General features: G+C 38.7%; 1 protein-coding gene and 1 long non-coding RNA gene across 3 annotated transcripts in view; one reads left to right on the forward strand and one right to left on the reverse strand.

The window, feature by feature from the left end:
- Positions 1–27,413, forward strand: part of LOC120742887 (BMP/retinoic acid-inducible neural-specific protein 3-like) — a 63,698-nt gene that overhangs the window by 19,704 nt on the left and 16,581 nt on the right. For both annotated transcript variants that reach the window (XM_040046374.1, XM_040046375.1), the window contains exons 3-6: positions 15,063–15,253; positions 17,941–18,131; positions 24,018–24,123; positions 24,300–24,536. In XM_040046374.1, the coding sequence (XP_039902308.1) occupies positions 15,063–15,253; positions 17,941–18,131; positions 24,018–24,123; positions 24,300–24,536 (725 nt within the window). The remainder of the gene's footprint in view (positions 1–15,062; positions 15,254–17,940; positions 18,132–24,017; positions 24,124–24,299; positions 24,537–27,413) is intronic.
- LOC120742888 lies at positions 5,071–27,382 on the reverse strand. The gene is made up of 4 exons (XR_005697984.1): positions 26,983–27,382; positions 22,533–22,541; positions 6,286–6,289; positions 5,071–5,081 (listed from the first exon to the last, which is right to left on the reverse strand). It is a non-coding gene; the product is annotated as an uncharacterized LOC120742888 (long non-coding RNA).

A 27,413-nucleotide genomic window follows, 5' to 3' on the forward strand; every position in this document is an offset into this window, starting at 1 on the left:
TGTAAATGGTAAATGGCCTGCATTTGTATAGCGCTTTTCTAGTCCCTAAGGACCCCAAAGCGCTTCACACTACATTCAGTCATTCATCCATTCACACACAGGCGATGGCAAGCCACATTGTAGCCACAGCTGCCCTGGGGCGCACTGACAGAGGCGAGGCTGCCGGACACTGGCGCCACTGGGCAAACATGGGGTTAGTATCTTGCCCAAGGATATTTGGCATGCAGCCAGGAGGCAGCCTGGGATCGAACCACCAACCTTCTGATTAGTGGCTGACCCGCTCTGCCACCTGAGCTACAGCCACCCCTGTATGTCACTAAAACATGTTTTTATTTACATTTTACACAATGTTTTTGGAACTGTGGCTGTATAATAGCAATTTACTTTATTTCTTATATCCATAATGCAATGTTGGAATATTGTCTTAACACAAGCAGCCACACAAGGTAATGTTTAATTTGTATGGCAACATAGTTTTGTGATTTAGAAAAAGCTGACCACATTATATATACAATCAATCTAATAAAAATTTACTGAGGAATTACAGATTTCTTTATTTTATTTTTAAATTAGACTGTATTTAAAAGTTGGAACTACCACCCTGCGGTTAGAGATTTACCACTGTGTAGCCTAGAGTATTAAACTTTTTGCTATTGTGACTCGTAGGAGGGAAAACCTGACTATTAAATTGCTTACTGGCTGTAGAAGTATAACTGGCCAATCCTTAGTATTTTCATTATGACTTTAAGTGATAATTGAACCAGTAACCAGTATAAATTTGGTCAGCTGGTCATTCCTTCTTCTATATGAAGTCATTTTGTAACCTGAAGAGTCATCATTGCTGACAATTAAATATAATACAAGTTTAAGCACATGGTTTCACTCTTCAGACACACCACCACCAAGCAGTTACATATTTTGCCAGTATACATTGGTGTTTTCTGGTTCAGTACTAACTAGAATATTTTCCAGTCTATAGTGTTTGATATTGGAAATGCACTCAGAATCAGTATGTCTGCTTTCTGAGATGACTCTCTCTCTCTCTCTCTCTCTCTCTCTCTTATATATATATATATATATATATATATATATATATATATATATATATATATATATATATTTCAGAACTGCTCAGCATTATTTTGCTACCCCATTAGTGTTTGTTGTGGAAGTTGCTGAGCTGAAGCTGTGGTCATCCTACACCGCCTTGTCACTTGAATACATTTAAATGACTTTTGTGTGGAGATAAATATTCCTGGCTTATCTAACACAAACCTTGCAGTACCTCTCAAGATGAGACAAGCCCAAAGGTGCTTTTACTGTAATATTTGTCACTACAAGCAAATTGCCTATCAGCTCAATCATTATCTGCTGCCTATTATCATTATTATTATTAGCATTAGCAGATAAAACCAATGGATTCCTTATAGCATATTATATTATAGCTGTGTTTATTCAACGCACTAAGTTTGCCATCTCACCCGCGGTATGCAAAAACATTTTTTTATATTCTGTAATATACTCAGTGATATGTGAAGTGATCTTGGTGATCCCATAGTGTGCAGATTAAATAATATTGTTGTTCCTCCTTTTATTTGGTGTGAGATTTTGTAGATGTGTCTTGGTAGTAGGATGCTTCATTTTGATGAACGTTTTTATTTTATTAAATGTCACATGTAACTCATCTGTCTGCCTATGCAGAGAGCAGTTCTGCATATGCTCTTTAAATTGGGTTGTGGTGGGTTACCAGATTTTGTGACAGATGAGTTCAAAGTATACGTATTATGTGGAGTGTGTTAGATTAGAAAGATTAGCTGGCAATTACACACACACACACAAAATAGAATTCGACTTAAGTTATGAAAGTAATAACAGATAGTTTTGAAATAATAGAGAACCTCTGGAAACACAGAGGTGTTGGCAAGTATTACCAGAACATTATGTATGCTGTGATTTCTGATTGAATCCCAGTATTAAAAGATCCATTCCTTAGTCTCTTCCTCAAAATGAGGACTTTATGCAGAAATTAATAAGCTAGAGTAACATCAAACCTACCATAAACATCTCTCTCTTACTCCGTAAAATAAAATGTAGCAAATAAATACATCCAAGAATATAATCTGCTCCCAGTTTGAGTGCATCTCTCTCACATACACAAACATGCCACATGTGGAGGTTAGCTGACAAAAGACAGGTGGAGTAAAATAGCAGCATCAACATCACCGACTTACCGACATGTTATGTTACAGTAAGCAATAGACCGAACACCAAGAGCTGGAGTGAGAGAGAGAGAGAGAGAGAGAGAGAGAGAGAAATGCATTGTCATCATAGGATGATTTCAGGCGTGTCAACTCACTTGACTTGAAATTTGCTGTTAAATGAAAAACTTTTGCTACATACAAAATAAAGTTGCTGGTGTAGCCTGAAAATCCTGACTGCTGACTAATAATAGGTGCAATATATTCACTTTCTGTTCTTCTAGTATGTTGCTTGCTACTGCTAACATGTAGGGGCCCTTAGATTGATTTGTTCATGAGTCCGGATTGGACCAACATTTGATCCAAAGATGTGTGTCCATATTACGCATAGGTTTCCTGTACATGTCGAGGACCAAGATGTTTGACAAAAGCGGAAGAAGAAAATTAATGGACAGGATTTTTGTTCCTAATAACAACAGTAGAAAAAGGTTTTAGTTAACCATTTTAACAGTGATAAGTATGAGGCTGCTTAGTTTAACACTAAACAGGCGATGTCAGTTAAGTTAACAGTGCTCACCAGGTGGTTGCCAATTTATAGTTACATACCCAGCTTATTATACCAGCTGGGTGTCTGATGACCAGTAGAGTGTATGTATTCTATTTTGTTTTATTATTATTATTATTTTATTCTATTCTTACTACTTAGCTGGGTGACCTTCCTGCATCCTCATTTTCTAGCATTTGTCCCCCATCAGTGTGGGTTATTCCTTTCTTTTTTCATTCAACTACATTTATTCACTCCAAATGACATCCCGATTCCCTTGCTGTGGATCCTGGTGATGTGGATCAGTGACTAAATTTTTTTAGTCACTCTTGACTTAACTTGATGTCTCCAATGTGCAGGTGGTGGCTGATCATCATTCCACTTGTAATTGTATCCACTCTTTGTGATGAGCTGGTTTAGAGGATTAAGGCCTATGCAGAACAGCAGTGGGAACAGTGCATCACTTTGATCTTTTTTGCACTTGGTGATCACTGACTCGGAGTTGGTCTACAGCTCCTCTCCTTTCCCACTGAGTTGCTGATGAAGGTAATGGTCATCTGTGACACTCCCCATGTGCATTAATAAGCCTTGGTTGTCCATGACCCTGTCACTGGTCACTGTTCCTTCTTTGGATCACTTTTGATAGATACTGACCACTGCAGACCGGGCATGCACCACAAGAGCTGCCATTTTGGAGATTCTCTGAGCCAGGCGTCTGGCCATCATGCTTTTGCTTTTGTCAAAGTTGCCCAAATTCGTATGATTGCCCAGTTTTCCTGCTTCTAACACATCAACTTTCTCATATTTCAGCTATGATAGACTTATGACTCTATGGGTCTGTTCCTGTGCTGCCACAATCAGAGCCTCTCTGCTGTCCTTTAAGTGGGCCTTTTCTAGCCACTGGCAAGATTTCTTGATGTCAGCCCCTTCCTCTATCTGTTGATCGTACATCCCAGGTGCATCGGTCACTCAGTCTGTCTTCAGCTAGCTTGGGCATTCTTGAAGCAGCTCATTTCAGGGTAGGGGGCATCTTCCTGATCTATTTTTTCGGATTGTTGATTGTCATGCTGACACTCACTAAACCTTGCACTCCCTCTTTCTGTTGCTCATAGAGCCTCACGGTCCTGGACTTTCTGTGGCCTGTTTGTTATTCCAGCAAGGTATCCGATGACTGGTACACTGCAAAACATCAAAATCTTACCAAGTATATTTGTCTTATTTCTAGTCAAAATGATCTCATTACACTTAAAATAAGACACAGTCAGCTACAGGGCAACATTTCAGTAAGCTAAAGGAACTTGTTTCAAGACAGTGAATCTTGAAACTAGAGAAAACTAGAGATTTTTCACTTGTTCCACTGGCAGATTTTTTCACTTATTTCAAGCTAAAATACCTCGTATTAAGTAAAAAAAAAAAAATCTGCCAGTGGAACAAGTGAAAAATCTCTAGTTTTAAGATTCACTGTCTTGAAACAAGTTCCTTTAGTTTGCTGAAATGTTGCCCTGTAGCTCACTGTCTTATTTTAAGTGTAATGAGATAATTCTGACTAGAAATAAGACAAATATACTTGGTAAGATTTTGAGTTTTTGCAGTGTAGGGTGTATGTATTGATGGCTTGGATCTTATTCTTATTGTTGAGATGGCTTACCTTTTTAGAGGTGTTTTGCTGGCTGACCTTCTTGTGTCTTTATCATGGTTCCCATTGGCCTGTGGGATATCAGGTACTTTCCTGTTTGTCTCTTATTCTGCCATCTGGCAACTCCAACTCAATCCCAGTCCGGATCACCTTCCCTCTCTTTCGTCTGTCTTTCTGTCCGCTGCTGCTCTCTTTATATGTATGTGTGTGTTTATGTGTTTTTGTTTTATATCAGACATGAGATGTAACAGGACTCAAACCTTCCAAAAACCTCAACTCTTGAGTGGTCAATCCACAGACAATTTTCCCAAATGTCTCATGGATCATCAAGACATTTTTGGCTAATGTGAAATTAACCTTTGTTGTTCATATAGGCTTAGACAGATTTAGAAAGCTTTTTTCTTTTCCCTAATAAGTGAATCATCATTTAAAAATTTCATTTTTTGGTTATTATGGGTATCTTTGTCTAATAAAAGAGTAGGCAATCTGAAACATGTAAATGTGACATGTTAAAAGATCAAACCTTTAAAAATAAACTCCAGTCTTTCAACATGCTGAAGTCAATTTAGTCTACCCCCCCCCAAAAGCTGCTGTCAACATAGATATTAAAGTCATCAACAACACATAATTGCTTCACACTTTAAATTAAGGACACATAATTAAACTACTACAACGGTTTTCAGTGGAATTAATTACAGCACAGCTAGCATCAATGTGTCTTTGAGCGCCGCTGTATATTAACGAATAGTGGACTAAAACAATGGGATTCTTCTAATTGTTCCTAATTTATTTATTCAACATGCCAGAGTACTTATGATGCACCCATTCTTTGTGTTCAACTTGATCACAACAAAGCGGCTTACGGTTTGATATAAGAGGCACTTCAGCTACAATGAACAACAGCAGAGTTCCTAAACCACAAGGGAGACTGCAGGTGCTCTGAAGAGGGTTGAGGTGAGTGTTTTAGAGCAAACTCCCTCAGCGCTGCTTCTCAACATCCCACTGCTACATTCTAACTGATGTTCTCTGTCTTATCTCCTCTCCTGAAATCCCCTTAGAGGTTTTGACAACTCCAAGTTCTCCCATGAGGTAAATAATCTGGTAAAAGAACCACAATAAATAGTAGGCTTTTTAAGACTCTTCCCTTTGATTGTTTTGGAAAAAGTGTTGCTCTCTTAGCACTTGGTTGTTTTGGAAGTTGAAATAAAAAACATTTCACAATTATTTAAATCAGTAAAAATCATAAAAGTATTAAAGAGGCAATGATTCCACTGTAAATGGACAAAATACAGGCTCATTTGCTTTAATTCTTTTTCTCATTGTCATTGTCATTCCTTTAGTGCCATCATGACTTTGACGTTTACAGTTTCGAGTGAAATATCTCTGTGACTTACAGCTGGCTTGTCAGATATTTTATTCAGATTGCTTGGTTTCAGCCGCAGTTTGTTTTAGGCTAATTTGCAATGAACACACAGCACTGTGGCACTTGACATGCGTTACACCTGCTAAATAGAAACGTAGGTTATTAGCATCAGCGCTGACATTACCATTTAGCTCAAAGCACTGTGAGAACAGCACAGCCTCACCCAACCATTGCAGTCACAGCATCAGACTATAAGTCCTGTTGAAATAAATTCACCCTGGTTGTGTTGCTATGTCACATTAAAATTATGTTTTCTTGAATGCATTTAAAAAATTATAGAAGATAGTGAAGAGCCACAGTATGTTCATATGTATTGATACAATAATCACAATACAACACTGTCTCACCTGTTTCTCTTTTGAATATTGCAAACTGTCCTCTATCATGTGAGAAGCTTTCACCAGTAAGTGTTTTTGACCATTGTGCTACATTGGTAAGTAAATGTGGCTTTCGCTTGTGTTTGTTGCCAGTGATAATTTTTGACAGTCCTTTTTTAGTTGAAAGACACGCTGCTTAGTGCCGACTGCAGGGCAGAGGTGATTGAAAGTGACAATATTATTTTCTGGTCTGCTCTTCCACATGTGTAGTTCAGATTTCTGCTAAATCCTAATAAATGCTCAATGACAGGAGAAGATGAATTACCAGAATCGGTGGCTCGAGTTACAGTGTTTGAGCTGGCTCAGCAGTGATGGAGTAATGAATTCACACCACGTTATGCCTCTACTCAATTTCCCACTTTTCTTACTGATTGAATTTGAAAGATTTTTTAACAAGTTCTGCAAAGGAAATGAAAGAGGCTTTGTGTTTTTGTGGGTGTGCAAGTGTGTGTGATTGTGTGCTTTGGGGATTCACTGGAGAGCATCCCCACTGCTTCCAATGCAAACACAATGTGGGCCTTCTGCCTTAGCCACCTGTTCATGGCCAACACTGCCAAGAGGAAAGCTGCCAAATTCACCAGGGTGAAGGTAGGAGTGCTGACATGCATTTGGCCTTACTCTGAACCTCTTGCGTCTAGAAAATCCATGTGGTTATTTTTTGTGTTTTAAGATTTCAATAAAATTACAATTTAACTGTGAATTGATTGAATTGATTATGCTGATTAAAGGTTGTAAAACCACTTACACTCATGAAAAAAGCCCACCTTTCTTAAATCCTAAAGGTTTATGTTTCAGGACAATAAAAACAGTCTGGTCCTTTCGGCAGCTTCCTGGTCTGGAGTATTCAGGTGTTTGTTAGCTCAATGCCACGGACAAAAGCAATTGTCGCCGACCATCAAGGCGAGGGATATAGGATCATTTTCAAACAGTTGGAAGTCCATTATTCTATAGAGAGGAAGATTATCCAGAAGTGGAAAACTTTCAAAACAGTTGGCAATCTTCCCAGAAGTGAACATTCTAACAAATTCACCCCAAGGTCAGACTTTATAATGCTCAGAGAAACTGCAAAAACCCAAGAGCTACAGCTCAGACTCTGCAGACCTCAGTTAGCATGTTTATGACAGTGATATTAGAACAAGACTGAACAAGTATGGCTTGTTTGGAAGGGTTGCAGGAGAAAGCCTCTTCTTACTAAAAAGCCTCTTCTTACTGGCAGCACAGCTTATGTTAAGTTGTTAACAAACCACAAGGCTTCTAGAACAATGTCCTCCGAAAAGATGAGACAAAAGTGGAGCTGTTTTGCTAAAATGCACAGTATAACATTTGACAAAAACCAAACACCACATGATCTTGGCACCTTTCAGTCATTGGGGCAACAGTGTAAACCAAAATATTCAGTAGTCGAATGTAATACAAGGTCAACTCTCTAAAAGCTAAAGCTTGGTCAAAAAAAAAAAAAAGCAAACCTACAATAGAATGACCGAAAAAGAAAATATTCAAGGTGCTGCAGTGGTCAAAGTAAAGACCTGAAACTGATTGAAATGCTGTGGCTGTTTCTTAAGAGAGCTGTGCATAAATGAATGCTTGCACACCTCAAAGAACCTAACACTGAAAGATGAGTGGCCCAAAATTACTCCACACTACTCTGAGAGACTGATAAATTCATATGGGAACGTTATTGCAGTTATTAGTTATTATTACTAGACCTATTGCTGCTGAAGGTGCCTCTATAAGCTATTAAATAATGGGGTATATTAAGCTTCACACAATGCTTCTGGATTTTGGCTTAGGGTTTTTTTTTTTTGAGTGAAGTAATGACATGGTGTGATATGTCATGTTAGGCTGTTCATCTCAGGTTGTATTTACCTAATTGTAAGACCTGGTAGGGATGATATTGAACTGCAGTTTTGTGTAGCTGATATTTGACATTTTTGCGTTCTTTTTAAGTCTGGGGTGGTTTAGAAGTTGGAGTGCAATCATCCCTCTAATTTGTAGTTGAGCAGTACAAAATTAACAACACATGGAAGTATTTTAGTTTAGTAAAAGTGCATCAGTTGTTGAGTCCTTTATATTTATCCAGGACTTCAGAGTAGGCTGAATGTTTATGAACTCAAAATATCATTTTGGATTGCCTTGGATTGCCTCATCAAATATCCTCACACAAAGACAAAAAAAAAAAGAAAATATCAACAAAAACAGAAATGTACACATGCCCTGAGAAAAAACACACTTTAATTATTCCACTTACCCACTCAGTGGAGATAAAAGAGAGAATAATATTTATATGAAGGCAGAGTAATAATGATTCTTCTAGTTTAAACAGCTAATAGCTGAAGGGACAAAAGATCTCAAGTATTGGTTAACTGTAGGCATGCATATCCTGCATGCTGATTAAAGTAAAAGAAATATCATGTGCCAAGGCAGTAGCTGCTTCTATAAAGTCGTCTTAGTGGCTTTTACCCTAAAACGATGGTCAGGAACATTCAGATTACTGCCAGTGATCTTCTGACAGACTCACTGTCCATTTTGTTAACCATCCCAAGGCTATCAAGGCAACAGACGAGCACAAAGGAATGTAGCACAATGGTCAAAAACACTTACTGGTGAAAGTGATGATAGACATTTGGAATATTCAAAAGAGAAACAGGTGAGACAGTGTTGTATTGTGATTATTGTATCAATACATTGGAACATACTGTGGCTCTTCAAATTCGTTGAGGTCTTGATTTAAAGCTTTTGTCATACTATCTTCTATCATTTCTTAAATGCATCCAAGAAAACATAACTTTAATGTGACATAGCAACACAACCAGGGTGAATTTATTTCAACAGGACTTATAGTCTGATGCTGTGACTGCAATGGTTGGGTGAGGCTGTGCTGTTCTCACAGTGCTTTGAGCTAAATGGTAATGTCAGCGCTGATGCTAATAACCTACGTTTCTATTTAGCAGGTGTAACGCATGTCAAGTGCCACAGTGCTGTGTGTTCATTGCAAATTAGCCTAAAACAAACTGCAGCTGAAACCAAGCAATCTGAATAAAATATCTGACAAGCCAGCTGTAAGTCACAGAGATATTTCACTCGAAACTGTAAACGTCAAAGTCATGATGGCACTAAAGGATTGACAATGAGAAAAAAATTTAAAGCAACACTTAACTCACAGCCTTTCCACAGCAGCTAACAATATCATCTACAACCGGACAATGTTTCATCGCCATATCACTAAAGACCTACGGTATCCATACGAACATCAGAATGTAGAGATGGTCCAGCTGAAACAGGACCTTTTGGGGTTTGAAAGGAAGAAAAAAAATCAACAACTTGGCAGTAATGGTGTTAAGAGAGTTGAAACTGATGAAACTGATGTACCCCTGCAAAAAGAAGAAATGAAATTGATAATAATAATGACTTAGCTGGGTGTAGAGAGGACTGCAGCCCCTAAAATCAACTCTGTAGTGAAACCCATTTCATTTTATCCTTTCCCTGCAGGATGAACCATTTGGCCTATTGGGGGTTTAAGATAAGACAGGCCTAGCTTATCACAGTCAACGATAACTGAAGAAACGAACAACAGCGGGGGATTTTCGAATACTCTTCCTGTACCTGTAACTCCCCCCGCCTCCCCCTCCCTCCCTTTCTATTTCTCTTTTTTTTTTTTGGTCCCACAGAACGTGCTGTGGCTTTGAAGTAGTGCTTTCACACTGCAAAGTGGAACTCAAGAGACATAGTGTCCCATTTGAAGAGGTCATTTATTTGTACGGCATGAAATGAGGTGAAGATTAATAGCTACACTAGATATATCTGAGCAAGAGATTAGTCAAAGCCTTTGTCTGAATACTACAGTGTCAGCAAAAAGGTCAACTGGTACCACATATCCATTTAACATCATTATGTTTACTTCGCACACTGCCCTCAATTTCTGCTTAATTTTGTGTGAATCAGTCTCGCTTTATAGTTCTATAACAGAAAAGGAAAATGATATGAGTTGTTTATAATCTGTGTCACCAGCTTGCTCTAACTTTTGTATGCAGCAGCCTGAGTTCTTGGCGATTTACTCTTTGTATCATTTAAACATCTGTGTGTTGGAGCTTTCCTCATTACTCCTGGTTTAATGTGATATATACCCTTTCAAAAGGCCACACTCCCTCCATCCATCATCTGCAGCCAAGGTTGTTCAACCCATTCTGATTACAGCAGTCAAGCTTTTACTCAGAAGACAGAAAAGTGCAACATTTGACTGATTGGACAATGCAGCTCACAAACATTTACTAAATGTTTGTTATTTCCTGCCACACAGTGAAGTCTGACAAAAATAATCCATCACTCGGGACAGTCGCATTCATTTCTGCATGGCTCATTTGTGCTTTTGATGCTCACGCTGCATCAGGATGTAACCCATCAAAAAAAAAAGTTTTAAATGAATAGAGTGCTCTCCAAAACAGGCAGAAGGGTTTTTTGAAGAACATTTTTCCCGTTACTTTCTTCTCACATGAGCGTGATTATGTGAGTAAATTGGGAGCAGCGCCAAGCAGAAATTGGCACCACACTCTGGTACCCTCCAAGAGAAATTTCAAAGTAATCACAGTCTATCTGTTATAATTACAGCTGTGATATCTGTCTGTGACTTCATAAATGTCTCTTTAGAAATTCATTGCAATGTAGATTTGCAAGGAAAGAGCGAAAAAAATCTATCTTCAGCAGTTCTTGGCTTAATAACTAAGTTTTACATTTTTTTTAAACATCAAAAACATTGAACGGCTTTAAAAAGGAAACAGCCTTAATTTAGCAAAATGGCAAACTAGGTTATTTCTCTGTAGGCGGGATGTCTTTTTTCATGTTTATCTGTTCTTTTTTTATCTATGTCATGATAATATTAATACAAGTCCAATCATAAATTAAATATCTGTGTTTTATACTTAATCTAACTGTCAGGAAAACTGTAACAGAAAAAAGGTTTTTTTTTAAAAAAAAGCCTTCCAACTGAAAATGTCAAAATGCTGCTCTGCTTCCTAAAGCTCATTTGTTTGTCGTAAACAGAAAGTAAAAGATAAAGTAAATTAAAGTAATATTGATTTTGTGAAGTTATGGAAAAATATATTAATGTGGGGTGGACAGCAATTGAACAAGAAAAAGCATCCATCCATCCATTTTCTTCTTCACAGTTGCAGCAGCCTAAGCAGCCTCCTCCAGCTTGTTTCGGGGACCACCAAGGCGTTCCCAGGCCAGCCGAGAGATATAATCTCTCCTGCGTGTCCTGGGTCTGCCCTGGTGCCTCCTCCAGGTGGGACATGCCCGGAACACCTGACCCCAGAGGCGCCCAGGAGGCATCCTTGTCAGATTCCTTGACCATCTCAACTGGCTCCTTTCGATGTGAAGGAGCAGCAGCTCTACTCTGAGCCCTTCCCGGATGGCCATACTTCTCACCCTATCTCTAAGGGAGAGGCCAGCCACCCTTCGGAGGAAGCCCATTTCTGCCGCTTGTATCCGCGATCTCGTTCTTTCGGTCACTAACCGCAGCTTGTGACCATAGGTGAGGGTAGGGACGTAGATCGATTGGTAAATTCATGTGGCAAAAAGTCATGCATGTTGCTGTTGATGTTAACCCCACAACTGCCACTGCTTTTAAAGAAAACATTGAAGGAGCATCCACTGCAGTTTAATCTCTCTGATTAGACAGTTTCCACAATAAAAGAAGAACAACATAACAGCAAAATCAAACCAACAACAGCTAGCAAAACAGCTGTCAGGTATTGTTGGATAGATTTTATAGTAACACCTTTTTCAACATTTAGCTTGTTGAGTTGTCAGTGGATTTTATAAGCAGTTCTCTTAAAAAATCCCAACACAAAATGAAATGTAACTAAGATTCTCATCTAAATTTTACAAAATCTGATTGGTAGGTGGAAAGAAATAATAATAATTTTCACAAAGTCCCAGAACATTTAAGCAGCACCAGCATAGATGCTGAAGTTGTTTGAAGTAACTGTTGCCACCCTCGTGTTATATCTTTTGGGCCTTTAAACATCGATACAGATTAGGAATCCCTGAGCTCAGCACTCACTTCTAAGTGCTTCTTTCCTGTATAGTGACCCTGTGTTTTGATCTTCGGCTACCTTAGTCGCATGGAGTTAGGCCACGGGTTCTCTTATCCTGTTTGTTATGACAGCAGGGTAGCAATGGTCAGAGTACAACTTGAAGCCTTGCCTGAAAGTCTGCAAGTAGCAGCGCTTTCATCAAAGTTAGCAGACTTTTCTCCCTGTTGGAGATACTGAAATAAAAAACCTTCCACCTGAGCTCAGTGGGTACACAGCATATGTTGCAACAGTACCCTATAGGTTTGAGAGCGTGAACCCGCAGACACACTTTTCTATTGATACTTTGAACAAAAGACCGAGTCAATATATGGTGAATGAGTGCATATAAGCAAAGTTTTTTATTTGCTGTTCACCCATGTGTGCAGTCAGCTTTTCAGTCATTTCCTGTGCCATGCTTTAGTTTACGAGCCGTTAATGTTGTGTATTGTAGGCTTTGGGCCTTTTATGTCAGAGCACAAGCCTGTGAGGAGCCTCAGAAGTTATTTAGTTTTATCTCTTTGGTTTCTTTGGTGATTAACTTCACATTTGTGAGGCTTTTTCAAAGCAGTGAATAGTGTCTTGGGTCAAAACCACACTGATAAAATAAACTTTGTGCTATCAGTTAGACTCATATTGGCAGCCGACATTTGTATTTCAGTTTTGGCAGTCACCATCGTGTTGATGAGGGGGGAAAAAAGAAATAGCGGATTACAAATTTTACATACTGCATTTGTATGTGCTTTAGTGACTTGATTGATGTTTCTTTATTTTTACTGCTTTTTACACTTCTATACAAGGTGACCGTGAGTACTTTGAAAGGTGCCTAAAATAAAATGCATGATTATTATCACTTTATGTTTTGTTATGACTTGGTTCTTAATCAAAACAAATATATTGGGTAGCAAAAGTAAAATGCATTATAGCAAAACTCCAAGGAGATCTTTTTACATGAAGGATGCCATGCAAAGTTCTCTTCTCACAACACGGTGTTCTCAGCCAGTACTTTTTTTGCCACATGCTAGACAAACAAAGCACACAAGAGGCTACATTTGATTCACTGAGGCTCACTCTGTTGAGAAAAGTGTGTAAGTGCAACTAACGTAAACAGTACTGTGTGTGAAGGACGCTTCATGTGGAAATTTATCATCCTTGAACTTTATGGTAACAGAATAACTTTGTGTGAAGTCAAAGCACTGCCAAATGGAATCCCAGTACAAAGAGCTGTGCCTCGGGCAAATGTTGCACACAAATACTTGGAAAAATGCATGCAGGGTGCAAGGTTGGTCTTTATTGATTGAACATCTGTATCCTTTAGTTGGTTGCGTCTCACTCCGCTTCAGTTTATCGTGCTGTCTTTGACATACGGTATCTATTTTTCCTCTCGTGATGTCCTTGCTGTGTTTTCACATGGAAGTCGTTGAAGTCTCAGCAGCATATAGGCTGTATGGAGGAGAGAGGTGGTAAGATGGTTAAGCTTTATAGTATTATTCATTTTTCTTTCTTGAATTATTATCGTCTGTCAAGTGCAATCCTACACAAATATGTTCATACATATTCTAGTAAATAACAAGTATTAATGTACAGTAAATGCATCACATAAGCTACACTTGACGTGAAAATAATTTGAAGGAAATGACAGAGAGGAAGAATCTGAAGACGTAACAAAGGCTCAGAGTCTTTTCTTTAGGCTCATCTCACTTTGTTTTCTTTTTCAATATAGAAAACATCCATTATTGTTTCTTTTACTGCCTTGTACCTTGTCCATTTTGATGTATATCTCTGTAATGATAGGGTTATTAAAGAAAACAGCTGGAAGCTGCGTAGTTGGAGCACATTTTTATCCCATGTGGCAGTCGTGGTTTCAGTTGATAGCAGATTTTTCTCTGGATGTTATTTCTAAAGGAACTCTTGTGAATTCATTCATTCTTTTGTTTCTCACTCTTTCTCTGAGCTGCACCTTAATTCAGGCTGTGTCAGCATGGTCGAGAGGTTTTGAACTCTGTCATAGCACACAACATAATAACGTAAATGCAATGCACTACTCTTTCTTTCACTATTTCTCTGTCTTTGCTGTTTCTGTCTCTTCGTGTAATTTATTCAGCTCAGTTTTAGGCAGAAGATCTATCTGTATGATGTCACTGTATCTCTAATATGCAAACGCGGTCAACTCCTTTACCTTAGATGAAGTGATGCCATAATGACTACTATAGGCCATGTTTTTCCACTGCTAATTGTTTATTCTATAATATTGCTGTGACGTTTTGGATCAACTGAAGTCTTTCCAAGGAGTTTTGTTAATAAACATTTATAGCATGAAGTTTCCATATATCACATTGCTAAGTGTAGCAACAGTTCAAATCAAAGCAATTCAATTTGCAATTATGTAAAAAGGCCAGAATACAGAGAAAATACTAAAGAACCTGTAATAAGTGATTATGACATATTTTAGCTGCATAAATGATTGAAAGTCACGTGAACCTTTCTTTTAAATAAAGATTACTTTTACATGTAGTGTTAATCGACAAAATATAATCTGTCTATTCTCTTCTATATGTGCTTTTTTCTTTCTCTTTGCTAAGCTGCTGCCTTCTTCTTTGCTGGTGCATTTCTGCGTATCTTGGCACATTATTTTCATCTGTTAATCGGTGTGAACCAGTGAGCATGTCTGCTTCAGAGCTACAAGCTGTTTGCTATAAGTCTAAAATTGCGCAAATCTTGTTTTCATTTGTTTTCAGGTAATCTTATTTTCTCTTATCACTTAGAAACCCTAATCTAGTGGCTATTAATAATAATCGCTTCTCATTTTCCAGGGAGTTTGGAAGATGGAAGGTGAACAACTTGGCGGTGGAAAGGAGAGATTTTCTGGAGTCTCCGTTACCTCTTACTCCTGAGTTCATCAGGAACATCCGACTCTTGGGCCGCAGGCCCACCACCCAGATGATCACTGACAGCCTGATCAGGAAGTATGGGACTCACTTCCTGTTGTCAGCTACCCTGGGAGGTAACAATTATTAACCATCCTCTATCGATTGTTTTACCATTCACTGTTGTTTCCTTGGGCAGTTCAGGACCACCATGTAGCTGCTGTTTTTTAGATTAGATCACACTTTGGAAGAACTGTTGAAACTATGTGTATGTGCACATTTCTATTTTTGCCATGAACTTCAGACAAAATAAGAAATAAAATTGAAGTTGAAGGGTCAAAATGACACACTGGAGCAAAACAGATTAAACAGATGAAATTACAGTTTTTGGTAAGCGTTCTTCTATGAAATCTGTTGCTGGCAGATCTTATCAGCAGTAACTACCTACTTTAGATATTCAGCTAGGCAGTTTTGCTCAACTCACAGCTCTGATCCTGATTTTCATATCTCTGACATGCTTTCAGAGCTAAATAATGAATGATGCAAAAAGACTTTGGTCCCAGGTCAGCACCTGCAAATGACTAAGGCAAGGCAAGGCAAATTTATTTGTATAGCACAATTCAACAACAAGGTGATTCAAAGTGCTTTACAGAGACATTAGAAACAAAAACAAATAAAAAGCATGATTTAAAATTGATTAAAACAAGCAAACAAACAAACTAACTAAACACACACATTTCACACCTGTTCGCGCGATCTGAACCCTTATCGTAAGGGGAGCTACCAGTCCTTCTGTGGACGAGCTACTTTCTATTTTAAATTCCCTGAATTTAAAATACTCTCTAGACCCAGTCTAGACCCAGTTGGGGAGCTACCCAGAGCTCTAATCCCACACCTGTTCGCGCGACTAACAGAAATAAAAGAGCAATGTTGCTCTTAAACTCCAGCGTAGAACTACTTAGCCCATATATTACAGCTTAGAATAAACAGGGAAATGTGCTTTAAGGAACTAGTTCTCACTCAGGTGATCTGGGGTTAAATAAAGTATGCAATTTATGGTAAAAGCTTTTAAAATTTGGTTTTCCAGGTGGTCTGTATGGAAAACAGATGGACGGGACATAATAATGCAATACACTCACAGTAACCGAAAAACACATCACAGTGGAATTATATGCCACTGGCAGCTCAGAAAATTGGTCTCCAGAGATGTATGAATACATGTGAAAGCCTGTGTATCGTGAACCTGCCACTCCCACTCCCAGTCATAGCCACGGAATTTTTTGATTTTCTACCGGCTGATGAATGGATAAGCACTAATAGTTCTCTGACTCGAGAGACGAAAAAAAAAAATGTCATTTAAGATGCTGGAGAGTCCCGGGCAAGTCTTGAAAAGCACATTTGCTTTTTACAAAACAACACATGTCAATTACTTTAGACGCAACTCCTGGCTTTGAAAAGGTCGCTGTTGTGAGTAGATGCATAAAATGCAACTCTTCCAGCTACCAGAGCTGATGCAGCCCTGCACTCTGGCTCTCAGCCAGGACTGAGTGGTATGAAGAGAGGAGAATGAGGAGTTTGCCTTGGATCTTTGCCAGTGATATGCCTCTGTGGTTCTAAATGGATAGCCTCTGTGTTCGGAAACATATGGACTTAATGAAATTAATAAATAGATTGCAATATTAAGAGCTTGCCCTTCAGCAGCTGAGTAAGAAAGGCAGTGGGCAGAAAAATGGCCCTGAAGCATTAGCACTGCATTATGATGAGAAATATGATGTGCAGTGTCTTGGGAACTCTCAGAGCTCCAAGTGTGCTGCATCACAGCTCCTAGACTTATGAAGTCCTGATTGCAGTGATCAGTGCCGTCTGATTCGGGGTGACGTGACTTATCCTAATTATGGTCAAGTGTCTTTATGCTTCAGAGGCGCCTGCTGTCGCTGTGCTCACAACCACCTGGAGTTTGGTGCATGTATCTCTCAGCAGGTTTTAAAGTACCCTATCAATTGAAAGACCATTTGCATCAATGCTAGCTAATAAAGCAATCTTGGAAGGACTAGCTGAGGTACAAGATCAGCTCCTAAAGTTTGAATGAAGTAGTTGACCTCAGTGACACTTAATGCATTTAGCTACATATGTGGAAGAGCTTTCACATGATCTTCATCTGTATTTGCAGGCATGCTAGCTTTAGCTTACATTTGCTTGAAGAAAGGCAGCACTGGGTGGATTTTATTCAAACAATCATTTATTCTTGGTGTTTTTGATAATATTTGTCCAGAGTTCTTTACACAGAGGTTATTAGAGGCAACAGAGAGGTTTGGGGAAGGTCTCATTTTGAAGCTCTGCTGCAAAATATTGTGACACTAGAAATAAATGCCTTCGGGAAAAGTTGGATCCTAGAATGTATTTATTTATTTCATGTTCTAAGTGTCTTTTAAAGACCACTTATGTAACATTATGCGGGAAAACATCTATAACATTCTGGTTCTATATGCTACAAATGCTGCTGACAAATTTTAAATAATGTCAACTTTAGGTTGTTTAGTGGTGCTGGTTTAGCTCACCTGGTTGATGTGTGTTCGTTCTGTCTACTGAGCCTGTCCTGTCCTAATGAAGGCTAAAAATTCCCCAAAATACTTTATGGGAAATTTTCTTTTTTCAGTTAATTAAAAAAAATCTATTAACATGCATAATGAGCTTTGGTCAGGTATGACAAAATGCAAGTGAAAAGATCTGAGTCCACGATAAAGAAAAAACAACTAAAAACAACTTTTCTAAAACTCCGAGCAGCATTTGAAAACAATTAAATTTGATTATCTTTTAATTGCAGGAGAAGAGGCCTTAACCATATTTGTGGATAAGCGGAAACTGAGTAAGAAAGCAGAGGTGAGCGATTACTCGGGCAACTCTTCCACTGTGACTCTGGAAGCTCTGCACCAGCTGGCTGCCTCCTACTTCATCGACAGGGAGAGCACTCTGCGCAAGCTGCACCACATCCAGATCGCCTCCACTGCAATCAAGGTATCTTTGTGTGCTTGTTATGAGTTATATAGGGACATATTTAACGGATACATTATTAAGGCTTCTATCTAGTTCAGTTTTTATCCATCAGTAAAATCACAATGACAGTAAACTGACATTGTTATACTATAATCTAAGGCTAGAACACTTGTGCTCTCAGTAGATCACTCTCTTTCCTTCTCAACTTGGAACATTATTTCACTTCTGCTGCATACTTGGAGCTAAATCAGACTCCTCTTATAAATAGTGCCTAAAAATATATTATACCCCCCACCCAATGTAAGATTTGTGCCAAAGCTGCACTAAAATAACACACTTGGTAATTACCAAAATAATATTTCTCGTGTCTGTAATGGTTCATCCATTAGCATGAGTAAGTTCTTTAATCAAAATAATATTTCTGATGCTAAAATACAATTAGTGTTGTTATTCATGAATTTTCAGGTTTATTGTTTTGCAAACAATGAGAAACAATACTAAAGTACATCATCATTTTGTGATAAACCTGTCAAATTACAGTTATTTACTTTCAACAAATAAAAAAAAAAAATCACCAGTTGAATTACTTTATTTTTTATATCAAATTTGGGTATAAAAATATGAATTCAGTTCAATGAATTGATAGATAGATAGATAGATAGATAGATAGATAAGGATTGTTTTCTCATTGCAAACATCAAACCATGTCCAACAAACCTTCCTTTGTATTGCTTCTGCATTATAAGGTTCATTTTCATGAAAACACAGGCAGAAGTGGGTGGGGAATACTGTGACCATTTAGCACTAGAACCCACTGGAACCACCATGGGGGTCATTTTAACCACCCTGCCGCAGCAGTGTCAAAACAGGACATAAAAGGAATTTAAGATTCATTTTATGTGATTGAATTATTTTGCAGTTGCTTTAGACTTTCATGAGGAATGGGAAATGCAGAAATTCAAAACTTCTACTTCAACAAACAAGATAATTAACACATACTAGTCTTTTAATTGTGTAGCTGATGAGTGTGTAAAACTTTAAAATGAAAATGGGTTTTTATAACAGAGTGCTAGCTTTTTACTGAATAGACTGAACATGACACACATATTAAAATTCATCAATAAAGTAACTAATGCTTTCTAATTGTTTGAAGAAGAACACTAAGAGTTGCACCACTGCCACACACTTTCCCATCCACAGCTTCCAGCTCTTCAGCTTTGCTCCTCATGGCTATGATTCCCACACAAATCAACTACAGTATATGTTTCCACCCTCTGGGAACTATGCTTGGGTCAACTATAGTTTTGCCCTGAAACTTGACACTGATTCAAAACTCAGCAGCAAGACCATCTCTGAATGGCTCAAAAAAAAAAAAAAAAAAAAAAAAACTAGCCTAATCAAATACCAGAAATAAATCTGAGATGTTTTGACATAAACTTAACCACACTCAACAACCCTCCAATGCAGCTGAATTAAAACAAACACTTTTTCATAGCTCTGTATTATCTATTAATCAAATCAAGCTCTCTTTGGCTCATAGTTTTAAATTGTGTCTAAACAACTACAGTTGCTAGGCAACAAGACAAGACAATTGTTAACATAGGAAATGATAATACATGATAATACATCTAATATGCACGATAGCAAAAAGTAGTTTTATTCCTGCAATTCTCAAAAAGATAAACAAACAAAAAAACATCTCATAAATTTTAAAGACCAGTACTAAATGAAAAGCATTAAAAAATATATTGCCTAGTTGCATATAACTGTTATTATTCTATAAATGATGAATAAAAGTTTTCCTCTTATGAGCTATCAGAGATCTATAATTTTTAATTTCAACCTTTTAGCTTTTGAAAACTGGTAAAAATGGTTGTGGGTACAGTACTATTTCCTTTGTTAACGCTTTCCCTTGTTAAAACACGGCGATAATGGCAATGAAAATAAAGCAGAAGATTATACTTTTTATCCTCCCGCTTGTGATGAGATACGATCTTCAGCTGCAAGCACATCCGAGTCTGGAGGAAGCTCCGTGATGAGCACATATGGTGAGGGAAAGATAAATGAGCCTTGTGAAACACGCCTCACGACAGTTTTCTGCCTCCAGTTGTCACCTTCAGGTAGCATGGGGTTAATAGGGTGACAGAGGGAGGGATGACCCTTCTTTTCTACCTTTTTCATTTCTCGGTACACAGCGGCGGTGGTCCTGTGAAGTGACGCTTTCTTTGCTGTAGCAGAACATGAATCAGATCCCCCCCTACTTATATCAAAGCTCTGTCCTCTCGCTACATTGTGTTCGGGGAGGATTGGATATTTCTTTCTGCAGATCAGGCAGGCACATGTGAGGTGGAGAGGCAAAAACTTTTGTCTGTTTCATTTCTTGGGAATCAGGGCTTTTTTCAGTTTTTTTTTTTCTTCTGAAGCTACAGACGCGAAGAGAAGACGAGAGAGTGTTGCTTTCATGCTCCAAAGGCAGTCATCTGGTGTAACTGACAGGTGGGAAGTAGTATGAGGAGACATTCACCTCCAACGCTGGTGGGAAGAGAGTCAAAGGAGCGACAGATTCCTCCACACTTGCGCATCATTTCCACAGGGTGTTGACCCGTACAGTAGCAGAACAGACCTGCATGAATTGAACTTGAGGAATGAATGAGAGGGTTGCAGGTGAGGCAAAGGCCCCCTCCGGCGGTCTCCATGCAAAGAGAAATTTGAAGCTCATTTTGAAGAAAAAGCACTTTGCTGTGGTTTGCCGGGGGGGACGACTTTGGAAATCTGGGCTTTATTCAAGAAGTCACAGTGCAGAGGAGAGTCTGATTGGACCAGCTTGTTTGTACAATGAGTAATGACTGCAGTTGTTAGAGAACAGAGGGGAGCAGTTTTGCTACAATTTGAGAATTTCCTAGACTGAATCAATGGTCAGATCCCCACCTGACTCACACCATATTTGCCAGCCTATCTAAACACAGCGATGAACAGTGTGCCGGTCACGAAGTAGAAAACAGCAGGATCGTCTGGTTTTGATATTTCCTTCTTGTGGACAGTCAATTTATTGGGCTTTGTGGCTCACATTTGAGTGCGCCCAGTCTTGTGACTCGATCGATTGGTGGCTGAACTATCACAGAGCAGATAGGCAGCTGCTGTGGTCATTTATGATTTCCTTCAAACTAGTTTTTTCTCACAGGATATGTCTAGCATGAAGATACCAAGGAGAAAAATAATAAATCAGTCATAGACATACTGCACACACACAGAGCCACAAATTGACACACTCATAAGGGCAGTTGGAGGCAATTGAGAAGGCTGGTTTTTGTTGTTTTTTAGCTCGCACATTTCTGCTGTCTGCAGCGCAGCGGTCACTTCTCTCTCTCTCTCTTGTTAAGAAAATTTGCATGTATCTCTATTCCTGTTAGGGAATGGAGCAATTTAGGAAGAGTAGCTTTAGAAAACAGAATTTCTGAGATAAAGTTTGTAATTTTTTAGGATTTGTCAAAAACTAAACAGGAAGTGAGAATGGACCTGAAATCCATCAGGTTAACAGAAACAGCAACTATGAAACAGAGACATCATTTCATAACAGCCAGTCACTAATGCTAACTTAGTCAGATATTAGCTCAGGTTCATGTCATATGTGTGAGTCAGAGTTTTCACACTTTTATTATAATTATTGCCGATAATTATGTGGTAACTGTCATTTTACATCTTAATCAAAAATAATAATTTGCTTTATTATTTTTCTGCTTTTTTTAAAATAAAACTGACATTTGAAAAATCATGAATAACAACAATAATTATATTTTATGAAAAAGTGTGCTTGCGTTTACTAATGGATTAACAATGACAGCAACATACGAAATGATTTTGATTATTACTAATGCCGTTCATTTAGGACAGCTTTGGCACAAACCTTGATCTAAGAAATGTGTTAAGCACTGTGTGTGAGGCGCTCCGTCACCGGTCCACGCTGAGAACACTGAAAATTGGCCAATTCAGTTTCCCGGCTGGTCGATCTCCACCATAAATGGCCCTTAAGTGAGCTAAAAACTGGGAAGTCACAGAGATCGGTTTGATGAAATGACAACAGTACAGATTAGATCATGCACGGTTAGTGTTTGTGGCCCATGTCACGGAAAATACATAAAACAAATATCAGGATTTGAAAAGGATACTGCAAAAGCAGCATTTTTTAATGCATCCTGCACAGCCGTGTGCAGCTATGTGGCAGAATGTAAGTAGCTACTAGAGGAATCTGAATGCACATGTATTGTTTCCTTTATACTGTTCTGTTTTTCTGGCACACGCCCAAACTCCCACACTCCCTCACTCCTCCACAGACACCTTGCATAAAAGATAAAAAACAAAAATGGAAGGCCTGTTCCTTTTTTTACGTTTGCAGAGACTGTATCTGCAGCATGCTCACACAACACACACACGCTTATCATTACCTCTCGCGTCTCATATATCTATTGTAATTGACTTTAGTGGAAGCATTCGTGTACCTGTGGGGTGTCAATTTTCCTCATCTTTAAAAGCGTGTGCCAGCCTGGTCAGCCAGACCACTGCATTAAGGTTATAATTTTAGTTCCTCACTCCCTCAAAGAAGTTTTTGTCAATCACTCCTAAGCTCACACTTCTTGCTGGACGCTTTAAGGCCAAATGAACAGTTTTCTGTGAGGGTTTTGCAGAATGTTTGCGAATACTGCCACTGGACTATAATTTGAGATGGTGAAGAAAATGGCCAGACAAAGACACACATTTTCCACTTTCATCTTCCACATTTGCTTCCATCCCTCATGTAGTCTTGCGCTGAGGTACAGGTGGCCAATAATGTCCTATTAAGTATTTTTAATATACCAGAATGTATCTACAGTGAATAGCAGCTGCTAAGCAAAGCGGAAATTGAATGCTCTGCTCATCACTCAGTGTTTTGCCATATGGCATATCATATGGCATATCAAATAATTCCTTATATGGATTCAATATTCATGGGGTCTGAAAGCCAGCATTGTATCTCATTTCCTCACAGTCATATCGGCATTAAAATCCCTCATAAGGGAAACAAGGGATTTATAATGTGATATAAATATTATAGTCAGAGAATTGCACTCAAATTATCTTCCATTTTCCTTTTCCCATTCACAGAGGATATTTATTCTTCCTTCCGAATCTTTCTTCTGGATTAGGCTTTTGATTAAAGAGCCCCATACTGAGTTTTCACTTCTCTCCAGCACCGGCCTGATATTAGTTCCCAAGCCCTTCAGCCCTCTGTGATGGCGCTACCGATCGTCTGACCCTTATTGTCTTGCCTCGTCCATCTGTCACTTTACACCAACTGTCCTCTGACAAGCCTGACCAGGACAAATCACTGAACAAAATATGGTGTCCCGCAACCACAAAGAGAGAAAAATGAGAAAGTGTTAGGTGCTCCTCACTATGTCATGGAAAGAAAAAAGGAGAGAGCTGAAATAGGATCTTGTCTTGCAAATGAAGTGAAAACAGAGTCTTTGTTGGAGAGGCTTTGTGACAAAGGTCAATCGAAACATCTTCAATCAGTGGCTGGGGTTGGGGGAAAAAAAGGAAAAGTAGACTTCTTGCATAGAAATAAGTGCAACAAAGCACTCTTACAGCAATTTAGAGGAATCAAAATGAGCTTAACCTCGTTTCCATTCCTTTCACATTCACTAGTGCAATCGATTATGGAGGAACTACTTATTTAATCAGAGGCGAGACAGCCATTTATGTTGCATAAGGTACATTTTCTGTGACCTACTATGCCCCATTTGTGCCTGAAATGTAGAAGTACCCTTTAAGCATATCTTTCTATAAAGAAATCTAACTTAATCATGCACTTGTCCTAAAATGGATGCAGTTGGGAATTTATAAATGAGCCTTTTATTTGTTGTTGCCCAGGTGACAGAGACCCGCACAGGTCCTCTTGGATGCAGTAACTATGACAACCTTGATTCTGTGAGCTCGGTGCTGGTTCAGAGCCCTGAAAATAAAGTCCAGCTGCAAGGTTTGTTGAATTTCTACCACTTTTATTGTGACTGTCGTGACATTATATATTTTATCTGAAAAGACAGAAATATGGGGATTTCTAGATTGCATTAAGTGCGTTACACACTCTGGCAGCAGACTGACTCTCCAAGGTCTCGGTTTGATGACAAAACTAAACCCAGCTTTGTTTTACAGGCTTGCAAGTGATCCTTCCAGACTACTTGAGAGAGAGTTTTGTACAGGCGGCTCTCAGCTACATTGCCTGCAATGGAGAGGGTGAGTTTGTCTGCAAGGACAGTGACTGCTGGTGCAGCTGTGACCCCAAGTTCCCAGAGTGCAACTGCCCCTACATGGACATCCAAGCCATGGAGGAGAGCCTGGAAAGAATCACCGAGACATGGGGCATGCTGTATAAGGAATTTGAAGAATCAGGTGAGGAGGGCCTTTTGATAAAAATGCATTATTGGAGCCTTTCACGTCGCATTCCTCATTTAAATTCAGGAAAATCAGACAGTTTGAATATAAATCATTTATACGAGTGAAAGTAGGGATGATTTCAGCTGTTTTATCTGCACCATTAAATCTGAGTGAGAATCCTCCATGTATGTCCCTCCCTATTCTATGATTTATAGGTAAACTATTATAGTTGACTGAGCACTGGGGATCCTGGCGTCCTGTCTTGATATAGCAAATTAACAACGCAACATGACCAGATTAGGAAAAAAAAAAAAAAAAATCAACAGCTTTCGGCTCAGGTAGTTTACAATATGTCTGGAGCAGATTAAGCAGCTATAAAACCCATTTATTCTCCGTCCAGCTTTTCATATCACCAGTGAAACAGAGTTTGAATGGAACCTCTAAGCATAATGTTTGGTTATTATTGCTGTGCTCGGTCACCAAGCCTTGGTGATTATTACTCAGATGAAATCAAAATTGATGGGTTTTTTTTTTTCTTCCAGTCTTGAGATTTGCCTGAAATATCCCTAAGTGCAATTACTTTCAAACTTTATGTTCTAGTAGCTGGCTGTGAAGCTAGGGCAGGAGCGTGCCCAGAATATAGACACCCACAGGTGTCATAAATGTGTCCTTTAGCAATGGAAAGCGCAGATTTTTAGCTCGCTGCTTTATCAGCAGAAGCAGAAGTCATAAAGGCTGGCTGTGGCACAGGTGGAAGAGCGGGTTGTCCAATAATTGCAGGTTTGGCAGATTGATCCCCAGCCTCTTCATTTGTTGAAGTGTCCTTCAAAAAGACTGAATGCCAAGAGGAGCACGTTGCATGGCAGCTGAGTATATGAAGGGTAACTGACAGGCATTGTAACGAGCTTTAGAACATGCCTAAATAACTATATAAGTGCAGAACATTTACCATCTAAATCCAACCAAGAATAAAGACTCCTAATTCTGAAACAACAGGTGATAAAAGGATACATTATATATCTATTCTTCTATAACTGCTGGCCTCAGATGATCTTAATTCACATAGTATATGTGCAATTTAGCTGATAACGAGACATTTCTTAACACCAATAAGGCTGTTTACATCATAATTTTTTAAATTACAATGCTTTCAGCATCAAATAAAAACTGCTTTTGTCGCAATGCTTTTTCAGATTTTGCTTTCTCAAATTTGAGCCATGATCCACAGCGAGAGAAATATATCTTTCTGCTCCAAAGTGCACCCAATTTTTTTTTGGCTTTACTGAAAATGATGAAAGGGTGAGAAGTGACTCTGCAAAGCACCAGCTGCCAGATGCCGTCCCTATTCAGGTACTCCAAAGTCTACATTTGTAGTCAAAACAGACAAGGCCGCCAAAATGTGTCGAAATTAAAAGGCTCCTTGTTTGTTTGCCTCAAACTGCGGAACCGATAGATAAATATCCTACATGAACTAACCGCTGCAGGGAGTAAATTATGGCAGGAAGCCATAAAGGTTTTCCTTGTTAGCATCCTACACATTATGGACAGAAAAATCACAGTAAGGTCATGCAGAATTTTTTCATCCAAGCTGTTAATCTGTGTGAAAGTAAAATCCAACAGCTGATACCATACAGTTTTTAGACTTCTCCCACTTAATGGCAACATATCCTCATATTACAGTTTAGGTAAGGTTAACATACAGCCCTGTTTAATACATAGAACCTATATCCATAGGTCATGATTCTCTAGTAGAAGTCAGTGAATATACTTAGAAGTACTTCCAAAAGTAGCTGTTAGCAAACACAGTTTGCAGCATCCACAAATGCAAGTTTAAAAAAACAAAACAGACAAAATTAGCATAGAAGATAAATATACACATATTCCAGAAATTCTGCTAGCAAGATCTCACTCAAAGAGTCTGAAGAAAATTACTGCAGTCTGATCAATACAAGTATGAAATTACTTTTGGAAATCATGGATGTAATCGTGGATGTGTATTCATTACACAAAAGAGGACAGAGGAAGCTAACTTTAAGCATATGCTTTAAATTTCAGTATCCATGATGGCATAGGGATGCATTATAAATGGTAACTGGACCGGTACTAGGATTTTTCGCTTTTAAACATGTTTTGGCCAACAAATTATATATCTCTAAAATAAACAAAACAAAACAAAAAAACAATAAAATGTCACAGGTAAAGACAATATGCACCATCTCATTTTTTTCCCCCCATTTTTCACAGTTGTAATAGATGCACGACAGACCGGACCACGTTTCCATGCTCTTCAGCATACTTTTATTCACCGGTTGCTGTTGTCTCTCTCACACACTCACACACACACACACACACACACACACACACACACACACACACACACACACACACACACACACACACACACACACACACACACAGAGCTGCAGGTTTTCAGCTCGCAGCTGAACTCTTCAACAACAACAACAACAACAACAGTACAGGATCTAGTTCAGCCTTTAAGCCGACGAGGCATGATTGCGGATGCCACTCAGGTGCGTCCGCCTCCCCTGCAGCGGCACCGCAGACCACGCCCCGCCACAACAGTCTTGACACAATTTTTTGAAAACAAGAGTGTAAATGAAAAGTTACTTTTAAATACATAATGATTTGATCGACTACTGACCATCTTAGTACAATAAAATATAAATCAGATATTTAGCAGTGTAGCAATGAACTTTGTAAAATGTGTTTTAATGTGACTGGTTTTGTCTTTCGCTTTATCTCTTGATTTGTTTTTGTACGACACTTTGGGCAAACTTAAAAATTAAATGCACTAAAAATTCAATTCAATTCATTTTTAGTTATCTAGCCCTAATTCACAACAACAGTCATCTCAAGGCACTTTATATATTG

Source organism: Simochromis diagramma, unplaced genomic scaffold (genome assembly GCF_900408965.1).
Source record: "Simochromis diagramma unplaced genomic scaffold, fSimDia1.1 OVJJ01000553.1, whole genome shotgun sequence".
Lineage (NCBI taxonomy): Eukaryota > Metazoa > Chordata > Actinopteri > Cichliformes > Cichlidae > Simochromis > Simochromis diagramma.